General features: G+C 42.5%; 1 protein-coding gene and 1 long non-coding RNA gene across 15 annotated transcripts in view; one reads left to right on the forward strand and one right to left on the reverse strand.

Annotated features, from left to right (window-relative positions):
- The first annotated feature begins 1,185 nt into the window (after window positions 1-1,185).
- STRBP (spermatid perinuclear RNA binding protein) overlaps window positions 1,186-17,482 on the forward strand; it is a 50,838-nt gene continuing 34,541 nt past the window's right edge. For 7 of the 14 annotated variants that reach the window (XR_004499652.1, XR_004499653.1, XM_033518435.1 and 4 more), the window contains exons 1-11: window positions 1,189-1,429; window positions 3,578-3,795; window positions 4,532-4,697; window positions 6,423-6,567; window positions 11,840-11,934; window positions 12,348-12,443; window positions 13,217-13,328; window positions 13,870-13,967; window positions 14,423-14,534; window positions 15,233-15,325; window positions 16,138-16,337. Coding sequence is in view for 12 of the 14 variants with exons in the window: in XM_033518435.1 (XP_033374326.1) it covers window positions 1,427-1,429; window positions 3,578-3,795; window positions 4,532-4,697; window positions 6,423-6,567; window positions 11,840-11,934; window positions 12,348-12,443; window positions 13,217-13,328; window positions 13,870-13,967; window positions 14,423-14,534; window positions 15,233-15,325; window positions 16,138-16,337 (1,338 nt within the window). In the remaining 2 variants the exon portion in view is untranslated. Of the gene's footprint in view, window positions 1,430-3,577; window positions 3,796-4,531; window positions 4,698-6,422; window positions 6,568-11,839; window positions 11,935-12,347; window positions 12,444-13,216; window positions 13,329-13,869; window positions 13,968-14,422; window positions 14,535-15,232; window positions 15,326-16,137; window positions 16,338-17,482 lie in introns of all 14 variants that reach the window. The other 7 variants (XM_033518427.1, XM_033518428.1, XM_033518429.1 and 4 more) reach the window with 7 other exon arrangements.
- Window positions 13,020-17,482, reverse strand: part of LOC107211952 — a 30,229-nt gene continuing 25,766 nt past the window's right edge. The window contains exon 3 of the long non-coding RNA XR_004499654.1: window positions 13,020-13,101. This is a non-coding gene — a long non-coding RNA (uncharacterized LOC107211952). The remainder of the gene's footprint in view (window positions 13,102-17,482) is intronic.

Here is a 17,482-nt window from a genome sequence, read left to right on the forward strand (position 1 = left end):
TTTGTTTTACCCAATTCTACATCCTCAGCTCAGTGGTGTGACATACAAACAACTATCAAGCCCTTGCTGCCAAAGCTACTGGTCCTGTAAACCTGCTTAATTTGTTCCTAACCAGGAAAATAGGGAAGCAAGATCTGCTGTTACCTTTTCCCCTGTCACATTCAAATCTCTGTGGGATGCAACATTTTAATTATTCCCTGTCACATCACAGGTTTAAGTATTTCCTCAGCTTTCAAGTCATCTTACCTATCCCTGTGCTGTTGCCAAACATGCTTTTAATCTCTAACAATGTCAGGCTTCTCTGACACACAATATGCAAAGCATTGCTGGAGAAGGGGGGTCAGCATACAGGAGAAAAGGAAAACATTTTGTGTGTGTGTCAATCTGCAGAAATTTACTGACTGGGTTTCCAATTGCTTCAAAACGTTGCTGGAGAGCTGATGCAACAACATGTCTAGTGAAAGGAAAACAGGAATTTTCTGCAAGAACTGGAGCGTCTTGCTGTGCAGTGAGCTTATGCTTCCCTCTCTCACATTACCTGCTCTGTTATTCTGCTCTTCTCTCTCACAGAGCATTTCTTTGCAGTTTTATGCTGCCAGTGCTGGTGTTGTTTCCCAGTTTAGTACAAGAAGGCTGCTCCTGCAGGATATCTTCCATGCTGTGTGCTGGGAAAGGCGGTGCATGGGCAGCACAGGCGGTGTGGGTGATTTCAGCTCCTTGCAAGTCTGACGTCTGCAGTTTTTTAGAATGTGCTTGTCTGTCTTTAAATAACACCTTGTAGTTATTGCAACCTGAAGCCTTGGTTCTTGGGCAGTATCTGACATAGGATTGAGGGCTGCACTGAGGATTTCCACAGGGAATTACTTTTTGGTAATTAAATGTAGTGTGTTTGATTCCTAATGTGTGTATGACACAAAAATAGAGACTTTGTGAGCTGGTTTCACATAGAACATGTTTGCCATGTTGGATTTCCTGTCTTCCTCATCCCAGGAGCTGGAATTGCCAGGTGGCTGACAAACCTCCCTGGGATCAGCTCTAGCTGGCGTGGGAAAGTCGTTACATGTGTGTGGGCACATCACAAAAAGTTGCTTTCCACAGTGACATCTGTTTGCTCAGATATAAATGGATCAGTGACCGTCCCATCTGGAAGCTGGGGTGCTCTGATCAGTGGTTTGCCTCATGTGCTGCAAACAGCACTTCTGGAATCAACATGTCATCACTTCCAATTTCAAGTTGTTTCTCTCTTTTTGCAGGTGAATTAGAGAAAGTGACTCCCAGAGCACCTTGGCTGTATGAAGTCTTGAGCTGTCAAAGGACTGAGAGGCTTATGAAGAGGTTCTGTCAGGCAAAACAGTGCTTAGCAAAGACACCAAGGAGGAGGGAAAAGGAGAAAGGGAGGGAAAGAGAGCTGAAACACTAACAAACCATGGTAGGTATTTGTTGTCTTTCACAGGGGTGCATTAGAAGTGTTTTCTGCTGCCAGGCTTGCATGGGGCCTGATCAAACCCGAGAGAGGGGATTTTCTGACCTTGCACTAACTTGAGGGATGGTACTGTGTGCTTTGAGCAAAGCAAGTGAGGTTTGATGTATTGTCAGCCTCTTAAAGCCAGAGAGTGTTCTTGTGAGCCTGCAGTACATGAATTATTAAATACGAATGAAGGGGATGCTCATAAGGTTTTCTAATAAAACTGGTATTAGCAGGCTGTAGCAAACAGCATCAGTGACCTTGAACTTGCAGATTTCATTACCAAATGCTCACATTCCCCTTCCACCTCTACCTCACAAAACCAGGTTTTGATTATTCACATGCATGTGTGTGTGATTGAAGGTGCCTCTGTGCACACTTCAAGACAGTGTAGATGAAATTTGTGTAGCCAAATATACCTGGTGTGTATGGTTTAAGTGAGGAGTTGCTTCTCATTTGCCTGGCTTTGGCTGCAATGCCTGAGATGTGGGATTTGTAAAGATGTGCAAGTATGAAGTGTTGTGATGGTGAGATTCTGAAATGTGTTCACAAAAAGGCAAATAACCTACTCAGTTCCTGAACAATATGAGTGGAGAGCAGTTTAAACATATTTATATATTTTCAAGACCTCTAAGGTTATTACTGAGAGAAAGGAGATGAGAATAAATGCAATAAATTTTAATTACAGTTGCTAATGTTTGTGTGGCTGGTTGCTGCACGTAGGCTGTGTGTTTATATTTATATTTAAAAAAAGGACCTAAACCAAGACTTACCATTTACAGAGTGAAAAGGAGAAAGAACACTTTGCAAAGCAGAGTTGTTAATATTTTTTAAATAGTGTCCCACTCTGTCATTCTTTTTGGCCTGAATTGTAATGAGGAGTTGATCTTGTCAGCCCCTCTTCATTAGAAAATAAAATGCGTCTCATAAGTAGGAATTACCAATTTATTTCTGTTCCACTGTTGTAATTGACATTTTGTAAGGTAGAAGATGGTGGGTGAGTTGTTAAACGCAGCTCGGCCGTTTCCCTGCAGCCCAGCTGTATCCATGTTGTGGATAACCACAAGAGGGACCTCCTGGAAGCATTTTGCAGCCTATCAAACTGCAGGGGATAAAACCAGCCCCTGACAGATGAATTTTTACTGGCCAAATTATCCATCTGGGTAGGAACACAAAAATTAGGAAGGGAATGATGTCATGACCTTCAATGGAAGAGACACAGGGAGTGCAATAACACAGGAAATCACTGACACTTCCTGAATAAGGATCCAGCCCTCTGAGGTTGTTGAAAGTCCCTTTGTGTCCTTAAGAGTTGGTACAGCTACAAACCCACGAAGTAGGGGTGAAAATGACACCTAATTAAGGTGCTTAATATGTAGGAGGAACAGAGAGGTTTGGTTGGTGATTCTGCTCTGGGAGGCTTTCAGGAGGCTTTCAGCAATGACTGATATGTCTATAGAGACCAAGACTTATTGCTGCCCTTTCCACAGGTCTGTGCTGTGATCACAGCTGGGACACTGTTTAGATCAAAAAAGTCTCACCTGAACAGTCTGCAGCAAACCCAAAACTTCCTAGCACAGGTTACCCAACCAGTGAAGTTTACCTCCCTCAGCAGTATCACTCAGGACTCTGAGTTTCACTGCTGACTTTTTAAATTAGCACTCTAATATTTTCCTATTCATTTGAATGTTTTTTAAAAAGAAATTTCAGTCTCTCAACATTTATCTTTATTCTCATCTTCATTCATGTCTTTGTAAATACCTGTGCAGTGGCTGAGCCTCTCACAGTTCTGTACTGCCTGTGACTTCATCTGCAGCAAACCTGTGAGGGACTGGCTTTTTGACTGCTTCTTCCAAGGTGTGCTGCTCTTGTCCCTGGCATAAACAGAGGAGAGTTGGCTGCACTCAGCACTTCCAGAATATGCAAAATTGTATTTGGAGAGTATCATTGCCTTTTACAAAATAGGAATCATGCCTCCTTGCCCACCCTCCTTTCCACATGCTGTGCCCAATCTGCACCCTCCCTGCCAGGCAGGATTCCCATTCAGGCAATGTCCTGTCAATACTCCAGTAACTTTGTTCTCTTTTCTTCCTGTTTCCCACTCCTCAACAGAGATCGATCCGATCTTTTGCTAATGATGACCGCCACGTAATGGTGAAACATTCAACCATTTATCCATCTCCAGAGGAGCTTGAAGCTGTCCAGAACATGGTCTCAACAGTAGAATGTGCCCTTAAGCATGTCTCTGACTGGATGGATGAAAAGAACAAGTCTGCCAAGTGTGAGGGTGATGCAGAAGCCAAGGAGGTAGCTGCAGAAGGCACTGCCAAGTGAGTGAAGCCTCAGCTCACAATGTGTCCCTGTGCTGCTCTCAATGGCTCCTTTCCTCCGAATAAGAGTCGTGGTGTTACCTGGGTCAGCTGCAGATGAATGCTCATAGGAGGAGGGGGATATATTTGGACTTCTTGAGGTGGTAGCACGTGGGGGGTGTGCAGGGAATGGCAATAAGCCCAGTGTGGGCAGCAGTTGCTCTCCAATTCTTTGCTTATTTTACTGTGATGTTGTGAAGTTGCATTTAGCAGACAAACTTTTCAGCAGTTTGAAGCAAATACAATTCCCTGGAACACACAAATCAACAGCCATGTGCTTGGGGGCTCCTGCAGTCTGATACACTAAATAAGTTTTTATAATCCAGCAAACAAAGTTTCTTAAGCCTCCATTACTTTCCATTATTGCCGTAGTTTAACCCCAGATGGAAAGTCAGCCCCACATAGATGCTGATTTTATATTAAAAAATAATCCAAGAGTGCAGTAAATGCTTTGGAGATAACTGGATGAGACAAGAGCTGGTGCTGGCCTGTCAAAGATGCATTTCTTGCACTTTACTCCATGATTTTAAACAATACTTGTCTACAAAACTGGCTGTTGTCACAGTCTTTTTCTCAGCACTCAAAAAGTAAGTGTCCCTATGTTGCTTTGAAAGTTCTTTACTGTGACTCTTAAAGGGTCCCCTAAACTCTACCTGAAGAGCAAAATTTTAATTATCCTAAATTGTTTCATTTCCAGGGATCAAGGTGGTCGGACGTTATGTGGTGTTATGAGAATTGGCTTGGTTGCAAAGGGCTTGCTGATCAAAGATGATATGGATCTGGAGCTGGTTCTCATGTGCAAAGAAAAGCCCACAAAGACCTTGTTATGTATTGTTAAAGACAATCTCCCAGCTCAAATTCAGGTGAGTTCATTTGGAGCAGTCCTCCCACAATGGGTGACAGCACTGCAAGGGCTATTTGGGGAAAGGCTGGAAATTGTTCCAACAAGAAAGTCAAGCGATATAAAGGAATATACTCTGAATCTAGGACGGCATCTGGGGCATGCGACATGTTTAATGTGGTGCCGTGGAGTCCTTACTCACAAAATGTAACCTCTTACTGCTGTTGTTGCCCTTCTCCTGTTTGTGCTGTCAGTTCCTTGGGAGGGCAGCTGACCCGTGTGTGTGTAACTAACCCAGGGTGGGTTTGGGCGCTCTGCTCCACCCAACATGAGCCAAACTGCAGAAATCTTCCCTGCTCAAGTGTGTCACTCAGTCCCTGTTGTTGTTCCCTGCCTGAACCTGCAGTTCCCCGTTGCAGCTGCTTTGCTTGGGCTGTTCCCACATAAACCCCTCTGTGCTGCCAAGGTGAGGACATGTCACTTTAGGAGGTCACTCATTTGGGCTCATGTTAATCATGAGTTCACATTATTTTTATTTATGGCTACTTAATTCTGATGGTGGCATCCAGCAGGCAGCAGTTGCAGCTTGTTTAGGGATACCAGCTCTGTGACAGAGTTCTGTGGCTGAGGAATCACTCCAGCTTCCAGACTCACCAATACTGGTGCCAAGGAACTGCCCTCAAATGTCCCACTGCAAGTTCCCCTCTCCAAACCACAACCAAACTCAATCTGCTTTTCTCCTCGTCTGCTTTTCTCCCCGTGTTTCACCATTCTGGACAGCTGTTAGTTCTCACCATTCATTTTCTCACACAAAGGGCTTGTTTTAATGAGCTAATATTGTTCCTAGAGATGTGGCCCTATCCATAGCTAAAAATGAAAAGGATCTTTTGAGTAGTAAAGAGTAAATTTTACTTGTTTGAAAATGATAGGGATGTACCGAGTATTAAAGAATAAACCTTGTAGTGAGGCATGAAATGAGAAGGGTTGAAAGTGAGAAGTTAATATGTGCTTAAAAAAAAGTGAGATAAAATGAGAGAGTAGACATAATTAAAATATGTGAAGAGTGAATAAATTCAAGAGACAGGCAAGTAAGAAGAGCCTGTGGGGAAGGACTGTGAGGGATTACAGAAGAGATGAGGGAAGAGGACTCTGACTCGTGAAATGCTCCAGCTGTTGTGGGCATGGAAGATGAGGAGAAGCTCTGCAGAGGGATCAGATGCTGGAGGTGAAGGAGGGTTTAGGCCCATTAGTGGACAAAAGGAGCCTCAGGAGCTTCTGCTTTGCTGCATTGAAGGCTCATGGTGAGCACATGCTCAGCCATTTTCATGCCAACACTAAAGGAGCTGCAGAGCAGCTTGCAGCAGGGAAGAGGTCAGAACAGCTGTCCTAACCACCAGTTTGCTGAGCCAGACTCCACACAGAAGGAATAGTCACTCCTTCTGTGTGGAGAGGCTCTGAGCCATCTGTGGCTGCCCATGTGCTTCTGGAGGGCAAGAGAGGTCCCAAAGGGCTGCAGAGAGATCACTGCAGAGAACTCTGATACAGTGCACATTAATGGAGCAAACTGTAAGGCAGTTGAAGCACTGGCTACAAAAGAAATGTTTTAAATTGTTTTTAATGAGGGAGGCAAGGCCACCTTTGTTACTGCAATGCCCTGTAGCCTTCTCATTAGCTGAGGCGCATAAACAGATTCTTCACTTTTTCAGTCGATTGGGAGAGTCTTGAAATCTTTCTTGGTGACTTTCAGAAACTTACAGAAGAGAAGTATCTGGTGGAGGAGCATGTAAATGAGGCAGCTATTGTTATCCATAACACAAAGGAGCCCAAGCTCACTTTGAAGGTGATACTCACATCCCCTCTCATCCGAGATGAAGCAGAGAAGAAGGAAGGAGGTACACAGAGCGTTTTAACTTGGTTTTAAGACTGTTCTAGCTAAATGTCCTGACTGTGCAGCACAGGGTTAATTGGGAAGTAGGTTTTTAATTGTACATCACATACTGACTAGAGTGGCTATTGCCACCATGAGTTACATTATTTGTGCCTTAAAAAAGCAGCAATCACTTAATTTTCATGCAAATATGTGTAGTTTCCCTTTGCAGGCAATATTCCTACAGTGTTAACTTTGACATACAATTAGATCTTAGTTCTCCTTTCTTTCAGACTTGTTATTTAATTCTTGAGCACCTGGCGCTGCACAGTCTTGTTTGCAAATTAAGTCAGTCAAGTGGGATTGGTTCACAGTTTCTTGAAAAACTAATTAAAATGTTTCTGTTTATGTAAAAGCCCTCTTCTGCAAAGCTCGCCAGTGTGTCGTCCTGGCCCTCAGTTTTTATTGATTGATGATGTATATGTTTCTGGCTTTAAAAATGTCCTAACTGGGATACAGTTGAAATTATGGTGCTGTGATACAGCACTTTTGCTTCTGGATTGAACGTTGTACCTCATGTCCATAGAGCAAAATAGTTCTAGAAAACTGTCACTTAGTCCTTTCCGTTCCTTCTCCCTCACCGCCGTGTCCTACACAGCTCCGTGCCCGTGCTGCAGGAATGGTGCCTGTAGTACCAGTGAGGCTGGAAACAGACTGTGAGCAATAGAGAAGAGCAAATGTAGCCATACTTTGTTGTATTTTTAAAATCTTTCCAGTAATTTCTGCTTCTGCTTCCCAAACCTATCCCTAGAAACTTTGCCACTGGATGATGTCAGACCTTTGACCAACTGGCCACTCTCTGTCATGACAACTGAGGCAGCTGGGCCCGTGTGGGCTAGGGAACTCCCTGTCGCTCTCTTCCCATTTCTAGACTTGCCACAAGTCCTTTGCTTCCTCCCTCTCCCACATGGAATACCAACGGGATGAGAAATGTTGGTCAGTTTCTCCGTATTTTGTTGGAGGCGATGGCAGGAAGGATCCCTTTCCAAGTGACATGTAACACTTTGGCAGCAGTTGAATGCAGAAAAATCTTACAGAACAGATGAATGGCAAAGATCCCTTAATTACACTGGCTGTTTACTCTCAAATTAGCAACAATGCTGTTTCCAAGACCATTAAAAATAAACTGCATATTGCCTTAGTAGTTCAGCTTCCCACAAGATGCTGAGACCAAGCCCTGGAGCTGCTGCAGCTCATCCATGTTCATGAGAGAGCACAAAGTGCAGGACAAATTCCGATGGTGAAGGATTTGTGCGATTCCCACAAGGGGGTACGATTTTACACAAAGGCTTCTGCCCGAGTATTTTCTTGTAAATATTGATGCTGTTATGCCAGCAGAGTCCAGGATTTTCTGAATTCATCTCAAACTAAAGGAGGATTGGAATTTTTATGCTTTCTCATGCTTAAAACGTAGGTGGTCTATTTTTTTTTTCAGTATCTTAAAATATTTTCAAAGGTCTCTACTATATTTTTTAAATTTAAAATGGTTTTACCACTTCTCCTGAAGTGGTTATACACTGTCATTCTGTGCAGCTGCTGAGGACAGGGAATAGGGTCATGGTTCTCATTTTAAAGTCCAGGTTCCTTGGCACTGATTCATCATAGAGACATTTATCATATTCCTTTTCAAGGTATATGGAGCATTATGCAGATGTCACTAAGTAAGTTGAAAAGGGAGAGATTTTTTTTTGTAATCTTTCCAACCATTTAGATTGAAATCACTTAGAATCGGATCAAAAAAGTTTAATGTCTAGCATCAAGGGAGAATAATTGGAGAAACTGGTGAAAACACCTTGATCTCCAAAGCACTACCGTATTTTTTCACTACCACTGAACAATGTCAACCAAATGTAAATACACTTCATATGCAGTTTTAAAAATCTTTTACTTGGCTCCATGCATTCTTTTGACTGAAGGAGCTCAAAGTGTTGCTGAACTTGCCTTTCATCTTCCATGTAAGATAGGCCCAGGCTTTCCTGAGCCTTCGGAAAACTGACCAAGGTTTCTGTGGTGGGATTAGCACTAATCTGTCCTCTAACAACCCAGGTCAGGCCAACGGCCCTTGTTACCAGTGCTCCCATTGTTCTGTAGGAATGCTGTGTGTGCCTTCATGCCCTGATGTCAGAATGTATTGAAAAACATTCCTGGATTTCTCTTCAGTCCCCACCTCTTTGGAAAAGTGTTCATGTTTAAGATGTGTTTGTCCTATTTGTTTTTGCTGCTCCGTAGCAAAAATAAATAGTGGCCCGGTGTGTGTGTGCATTTTGGTGTTTCCCACAAACAGCTACCCATAAAGCTCTGCTTTCTCATGTTGAGAAGTCAAGCACCTAAATTTGCCTGCATTTTGCATCAGTTTAAATTTTAAACGTCTTAAGAAACTGAATTTTTAGTCACAGCATCAAATATAAATTGAGCTTTCCAGACCAGAACCTTGTATCCTGAAAACCAGTTGTTGTTACTGAGCATACAGTAACAACAAATGATGTAATCACAAACAAGCTGGTTCACCAAAGTGGGGCTGAAGTCCCGTTGCTCCTGGAGCAGGACATGGCCAGTGATGCTCCCACGGGGCCAAGTGCCTCTGAAGGGGCAGCAAACCCCAGACTGCCCTCCCCTCTCTGGAGAAGACAAGGCTCTTCGTATGGCCCAAATGAATGGAGTTGGCAGCTCCTGTGTGAAGAGAATGCTACAGCAGTGGGGAGAGAATTCCTGAGGGATTGGTTCTGTGTTGCATAGAGTGAGCTAACGTCAGGGCTTTAGAATTTACTCTTTACTAAACTCCTTGGATCACTGCCCTTGTTAAAACTACACGGAAAAAAGGAAAGCTTTGCAATTCTGTTTGAAAATTTTGATTTGGTCTCACTTTCCTGACTGGCAGAGCATGAAGAAACATGCCATTCTCCCGAGGGGGTCTGAAGGGAGCCCTCTGCAAGCCGCTCGCCCTCTTCACTGCCTGTTCTCTTCATCTTTCTGTTTAATAGAATCTTGCACCCGAAAGTTGGCAGACTGCAACATCAGGATACTGGGGCTGAACAAGCAAATTCTCCAAGATATTTGTAAATTAGACCTTGGAAAATGGTCTTAATGCTGTAAGAAAAAGTACGGTTCTAAATAGTTGAAACAAATCTTAGGAGGTTTTTGGTTCACCTGAATGACAGGTGACATGTATTCTGTTTGGCTTGTAGTTTAAAGGAAAAATTAATTTACTTTATTGATGGCTGCAACACTCTTTAGCAAAGCCTCATACAACACTGAGCCCCAGTTCATTGCAAAAAATTAATGATTTTGCAGTCAGTCACCTTTGCCATTTCTAACGTTTTAAAATAAGATTCTGATCATTCATTGACAGTACTTGTTTGATACAATACTTGAGCTTTAAGCAGATGTTTATATTGTCTGCAGTCAAGTTTTCTCAGAGAACTACCCAGATGGATGTTGAGTAATCCCAAATGTTGAGTGTCACAAATGTCACTCCTGAAAACAACAAAACTGCAAAGGAAATTTAGAAGCAAATCTTGTGTTCCAGAGTGACCTTTTGTGCTCAAAAAAAGCCAGAGCTTTGAGACTTTGCAGCTTTCATTTGGAAAACAGACAAAAGGAGTGATTAATCCCAATCCTGGAATGCTGGGAGGATATTGATGAGGGCAATAACAAACAATGCAAATATCTGCTATGAAGTTCACAGGGGTTAGAAAATAAGCTTATAGCACTTGAGTCAGCAGCTGTGAACTGCAACCATCACCTGTCAGACAAGATACTGGTCCTGTTCAGTTTTACACTGGTGGGTTTTTTTTGCTTTGGGCTCTTTTATTCATCATAACATAAAGTGCTTTTACCAGAGAAACTTTCCCAGGAATTGGTTTAGGAGAGGGAGCCCTAACATTAAACATGCAATTGTTTATGCAGGCAGTCCCATTCAAAGGAACCCATGAAAATGTCCTTTGAGATGGCACTAACAAACTGATGGTACTTTTCCCTCCTAACTTGTCCTGGTATTTTAGATGTCTTGCTGGATTTTGCTCATCTAGCAGAGTCTTCAGTTTGAAATGGATTTAGAATTTCATTCAGCTCTGCAAAGGTCTCTGAAGACCTGGAGAATTAACAATTATGAATAATGAAAAGAGTGTATTTCCATATTGTTTATTTTTAAGTCAAGAGTAACTGTGTATTCATAGAAAAAAGTCATAGTCAAGGTTTTAGTTAAGCCATGGATTAATTTTGTTATTCCAGATGTTCTCAACATCAGCTAAAACTAGTATCTTTGTAATGTGATTTCACAGAAATGTAGACTGTCATTTATATAGAGTTTCCAGAGAATCTGGATGTCACAAACTCCTCTGGATTAAAATAAATACAGAAGAAATGACTGATACAGAATTCCCTATAATGTAGAATTGGATGTGGCTGCTAAAAGCAGTTGGTTACAAGTTTGTTGATAAGGAGAAAGGGGGGGAAGGCAAAAAAAAAAAAAAAAGTGTAAACCTGGACAGAAAATATCAGTGTCTTGTCTCTCAAATCCATTTTTGAATTTCCTCTGTTGGTTTCAGTTGCTGTTGGGAAGCTTTTACATGAGGGCACTTCCTCTCAAATACATTAATGACCTGGAAGTTACCAAACCCACTCTTTCATATGCTCTGGTCATATGAAAGACTAATCAACTAAAGTATTGTACTAGCATTTCCTGTATATTTCTTTCATTGAATTATACTGGCTAGTACTGTTCATGCAATAATTCAAATATATTCAATGCTTTTCTTTGGAATTCTCAACAATTGCATGGATGTAATTTCACTTTCTACCTATTACATTTTTTTTTATTACCCCCTGAGAATATGTTCCTCTTGTCCAAAGCAGCTTTGAAATTCTGTGCCACCTTTGTGGAATAAAACTCACAAAGAGGAAAAAAAGCCCAGTACATCCCAACAGAAAAAAAAGGGAAAGTGCTATAGAGCTATTTTCTGCCTTGAAATGTGTTCTACATTTTTAATAAGATCCCAGATTGTCTGTAGCAGTGGCCATCTTTATTATTACTATTATTTTACAAGGAGTGAATGCCTTTGCTTCTGTTGCACACGTGCACATTTACTACCTTTAATGGCTTGTTTAAATTAAATAACACCGTGCACTTAAATTCTGGGAGTCTTATTATCTCATTGAGATGCTGCCGCTCTTTTTGTATTGTGACAGAAACCCCTTGGTCAAATTGTATCTGTCTCTTTTTATCCCATTTTTACCAGTAGATAATGTTGCGATGAAAGATCCTCCGGACTTATTGGACAGGCAGAAATGCCTGGAGGCCTTGGCGTCTCTGCGGCACGCCAAATGGTTTCAGGTTGGCTCTTTGTTCTTACCTTGTTGTTATTGTAGCCTTGCGAGGTTTAATTTGAGACAGTTTTAATTTTAATGCCTCTTTAATTTCTGACTAGTCCCTCCTAGAGCAAAGGTCTAGAATTCCAACCCAGTGCTGTACTGTGCGAGGGCAAACGTGACAGGGAGACAGTCAGCTGGTCCAGAGTTGTCATGAGGCTACAAAAGCAATCTTGACATTTCGCTGCCTTTTTATGCTTCTCTCTAAATTCAAGTGTACTTCTATATAAGTGTTTTTATTTTGCATGAAGCTGATTAAGTATTAAGTAAAAATAATTTAAAACAAAATCTATCCCAGGACTCTGTGCATTTAAAAAGAAAAGCAAAATTGAAGACCAGGCTTTTGCAGGTGTATTGGAATCATTTTGTTTGTTTTAGGCCAGGGCAAATGGACTAAAATCATGTGTAATTGTCCTTCGTATTCTACGGGATTTGTGCAACAGAGTCCCCACATGGGCACCGCTGAAAGGCTGGGTAAGTACAGAATGAGCTGAAGGCCACAAGGTCATGTCTCAGATGTCCTGAGAGTTGTAGCAGTGTAAGGACTGGAGAAAGCAGAGTCTTGTATGAAACTCCTCCTTCCACCCCTGTTCTTTTGCTCTCCATTAACTGTTCCCTGTGTAGGGGAGAGAAGGCAAGTAGTCCTCAAGTCTGTGACACACTGATCCCATGGAAAGGGACACACTGATCCCATGGAAAGGGACACACTGATCCCATGAAAAGGGGTACACTGATCCCATGGAACAGGACATGCTGCTGCAGGCCTTGCACATCCTGGAGGATAGGCAATAGACTTCCACTTGTTACCTTCCATCCCTCTTGTTTAGTCTTCCAAAACTATCCTGTTCCCGTGACAATGCCACTCCTGACAGTGGCTGTTGCCCTTTCCTGGGGCAGGTTTGCTCTCTATGCCTGGAGAAGAACACTCTGTAGGGCAGCAGAGGTGATGTTTTTCTTGTGTGGAACCCTCTGAGAGGAGAACATTCAGGTGGCTTGACTTTAGAGACCTCTTCTTTTTGACTTTTTGGGCAGACAGTGGAGAGCAGCTGGTGTCCTCTAAGAGCAGGGGACAAAGACAAGTGCCCTGCACGAGGACATGGCCTCCTCTGGGACAGGTTTCTGTGCTTTAGACCTGTAGTGGATTACAAAGTGACCTGATGTGAATGTTCATCCCCTCTGCCCCCCATTTTTAACTGCAGTCACAGTTACCCTTGTGTCCATACTAATCGTAATTTAATGTCTTCTAGCCACTCGAGCTTATATGTGAAAAATCTATAGGTACTTGTAATAGACCTTTGGGCGCTGGGGAAGCATTGCGACGAGTGATGGAGTGTTTGGCATCTGGAATTCTGCTTCCTGGTAAGGGGCCAAATGAACTCCAGGAACACAAAGGGATGGGCAGCCCACCTTAACATTTAGCTGTCGGATTATATAAGAAATGCCTGCCATGATCTCTGAACCTGCTGTGGACTGAAATTAATGGTTTTTTCTTTAAAATGAAAAGAAAGGATTTTGCACAGTGGTCACTGTGTGAATGATACTGCCACTGCAGGTGATGTTAACAGGGAATGTTAGATTTGTTACGAATTAACCCGTACCTTATTAAGGGGTTGAAGGTAAATAGACTTAATGGTTTCTACAGATTCCTTGAAATCTACAGATCTGTCCAAATTAGGTGTTTTCTTCCAGACCTACTGATTTCAGTTAACGTTATCATCCACATGCAGTGTTTACCCTGATAAGGTCTGTGGCCACTGCAAGGGTATAAAACCTCGGGTCAGTTTGTGCTGGAGGAGGGGTGCTGCCCACTGTGCAGCAGCCAGGCTCAGCTGCTCTGTCAGTCCCTGTTTGCACACTGCTGCTCGTTCTCCTCAGTAATCCCTGTTCCTCTCCCTGCCAGGGGGCCCGGGGCTGCACGACCCCTGTGAGCGCGAGCCCACGGACGCTTTGTCTTACATGACAGTTCAGCAAAAAGAAGCCATTACACACAGTGCTCAGGTAGGGAACTCTGTGTGTGCTACAACAGTGAGGAATTCAGCTCATTAGCACCATTTATTCTCTGCCAAGATAGCTTGTTTTCATGGCAGTCCTGACAGTTCTTGTGCTGTGCTATCCTGGAAAGGTTAAGCCGTAGTTCAGGACTGCAAGAGTTAAATGTGTGTGGGATCTTATTCTTGCAGAGGCAGTGGGATGTCTGTGCACCCACCTCTGCTCCCAGCACAGAGCCCCTGGGTGGGCTCCCTGTCAGTGTGCCCTGCACTCTGTGTTACAGAAATTCATGAGTTTTATGTTTATTTTAGACATTAGCATTTTCCACAGCTATTGCAGAGGCCAGCTGTAACAGCTGTCTTGTCTGTCAAAACTACAGAAGTGTGTCTAAAGACTTACTAAGAAACTTGGGCAACTGAGGTGAAATCCTGCTGATTAATTTGTGTTCCTACTGTCCCTTTCAGCACGCGCTCAGATTATCAGCCTTTGGGCAGATCTATAAAGTTTTGGAAATGGATCCCCTTCCATCAAATAAGTCATTTCAGAAATATTCCTGGTCAGTAACTGACAAAGAAGGTAGGTATTATTTGTTCCAAAAGTCACTAACTGGGCAGTAAAGTAGGAGTTAATTTAGAATGGGTAAAGTTCTCAATTATGTGCTGTGAATGTGAAGTAGAAGCTATTCTTTTTTATATGTGGGTTGATTTTTAAAAAAATATTTCATTGTGAGAATGAAATCTCGAAGTTCTGTTCTTTAGAAAGAGACAAAAGGCAGAACAGCCATAATATAGCTGATGGTTATCTTTAAGCACAAACTCCTTTGGCATCCGAAGAGCTGAGGTACTGTTTGATTCTTGTCCTGGTGAGGAGAGACCGCAGACTTGTCAAAAAGCACATAATGAGTGCCCACAATAAAAATTACTCCAAAATTCTTTCTAGAAAACAATATATAGCTAATAAAAAAAAATCCACGTGTATTTTCTTGTAAAAACAATACTGTTGGAGGTCTTACTTAGAGTAAATGTGGAAAACAGCACCACAGGTTTGCAGTCCTTATCCCACACCTGGTATTGGACACAGAGATCCTGCCTGGCCTGGTAGAGTGAGCAGTAAAGCAGTATTGGCTTTCCTGTAGCAGCACGAAAGCTGTGACTGATGGATGAGTTCTTTTCTTTATAAACAAGCAAGGAACAGTGTGGGACTAATCAGACTCCTGCTGTGGGATCGTGTTTTCCTAATGGCATATCCATATTACAAGGAACTTTATACTCTAGGTACAGGCTCATCTGCTCTGAAGAGACCATTTGAAGACAGTGTCGGGGATGATAAAGATCCAAATAAAAAGATGAAGCGTAATCTGAGGAAAAGTAAGTGCAGCACTTCTCCATTCTGTTTTCAAAGATCTATTGTACAGGGGGAGCTATTTTAAAAGCTTCTCTGTGTTGGTGTGGTAGAGCATGTGAAAAAGTCTTTGAAAAAAATTGTTGTCCATCACCCTGCATTCGGAATGTCAAACACATCTCTGTGCATCTGAATTTCCCCTGACATGCTTTACTAACTGAATGATTTGCATTTTTAAATGGGATTACCCATCAAGTTACACCAGACCTGAAGTTGCCCAAGCAGCTGAGGTATTTTATTGGTAACATCCCTGTATTGTGGGGTCTTTTAAAAGTATTGCAGTGACTTTGCTGAGTGAAGATTGCACTCTCTTCACTCTTCCCCTTCCTGAGTTAGATGTCAAGATCTCTTACAAGGAAAATAAAACACATAATCTGCAAAACATTAATGTTGCACACATGCACAGACTAGAAGTCTCTTGGCGTTGCTGGGATCCAGTCATTCTGGGGGCTATTTTCATTGTGCTACTTGGATACGAGTTCTGGATCTGGTTCCCCATTAGCTATAAAACTTGTTACTCCTTTTACAGCTAGCTGCAACAGAATGGTGTTAATATAAAGCCAGGTTATTATAGTTGTTACCCTGAATTAGAATGGCTTATTAAAGACTTTACAGCATTTATGGCTCTCCTCACCCTCTTGAGAGGCTGAGGGGTGGTTTTGCTCCTTGATACAGACAGAAGGCACTGAAATGCAAACTGTTTCATTTTTCTGTTCATCTTGTTTTGTTCATTTTCCTTTCCCCTCCTTACCCCACCCCTTCTACTATCTTGTACTAGTACTAGATAGTAAAGCAATAGATCTCATGAATGCTCTGATGAGGCTGAACCAAATCAGGCCAGGGCTTCAGTATAAGCTGCTGTCACAGTCTGGTCCAGTCCATGCCCCAGTCTTCACAATGTCTGTAGATGTTGATGGTACGACTTATGAAGCATCAGGACCTTCTAAGAAAACAGCCAAGCTCCATGTGGCAGTGAAGGTAAGGCAGCCTGAAGTAATCTGCTAACCCCAGATCTTGGGATGGAGTATGAAATGTGCTTAGAACTAGTAACATGCAAGTTCAAAATTAAAAAAAAAAATAAAAAAAAATCATTAAGCTGAGCTGCTCGCTGTATGCTCTAAGGACAGCTGGGCATGGTTCAAAGAGCATCACTGGTTTTGTGCTAGTTGGGGGGAAAGAATTTCCCAGGGCTCTACAGGTCAGCTTAAGTTGCAGTGGTGGTCAAATTCTGGATGGGGGGGGTTTAGTTATATTCTGTTCTACTCCTTCCTCCTGTTGGTTTGGAAATGGTATGTTGGTGGCTGCTTCTTTCTTCCCCTCCTTCTCTGTGTCCATTCCTGGCTTGTGAGCTCCTGGAAATAGAGTTTTGTCTTCGGTGCCTGAAGAGTACCTCTGTGTACAACATAAACCATGTCAGTGGTTTATCCAGTCAGTTTCCAGTAGGACACTGGTATTATTCAGACACTGGTCAGGCTGCTGTTGCTTCCTGTAGGTGCTCTACATGACAGCAGGACAGACTGGGATGCCCAATGCGAGCATCCACCAGATGTGGTGCCTGGGGACATGGCCTAGTAGTGGGTGAAGCAGTGCTGGGGTAATGGACGGTTGGACTCAATGATCTTAAAGGTCTTTCCCAACCTAAACGAGTCTGTGAAAGAACATCTGTTAATATTACTGCTCTTCTGATAGGAACAGGCCCATCTGTCATTCTTTGCCTCATTTTGTTTTGAACAAAAGTTTCCTTTTTAGAATCTTCATCTGGCAACTTTCTGCTTTCCTTTGATTTCAGTTTTGAAAATCCCATTGTCCTATGTGCTTTCAAGTTCAAAGTGTCCAGAAGCATCAGAGGGCATGTGTTATTCCTCCAGGAAAAGTAGCTCTCTGCATGTGTGTCCTTCCAGACCTTCTGCCTCATTCTTTAATTTTGCCTTCCTCCCTGCAGTTTAAAAAACAACAAAAAAAAGCCCAAAAAACCCACTTGCCCTGAAAAACTGTGACTGCTCTGCCCTTGAACCTCTCTGCGTCAGCCAGATCTGTGCTGGTCCTGGCCCAGCTCTGTTTTCTCTAAATTTACACATCAAAACATCTGCAATTGAAGCCAAGAGGAAATGGGTGGTGTGGTT

Source organism: Parus major, chromosome 17, assembly GCF_001522545.3.
Source record: "Parus major isolate Abel chromosome 17, Parus_major1.1, whole genome shotgun sequence".
Classification (NCBI taxonomy): Eukaryota; Metazoa; Chordata; class Aves; order Passeriformes; family Paridae; genus Parus; species Parus major.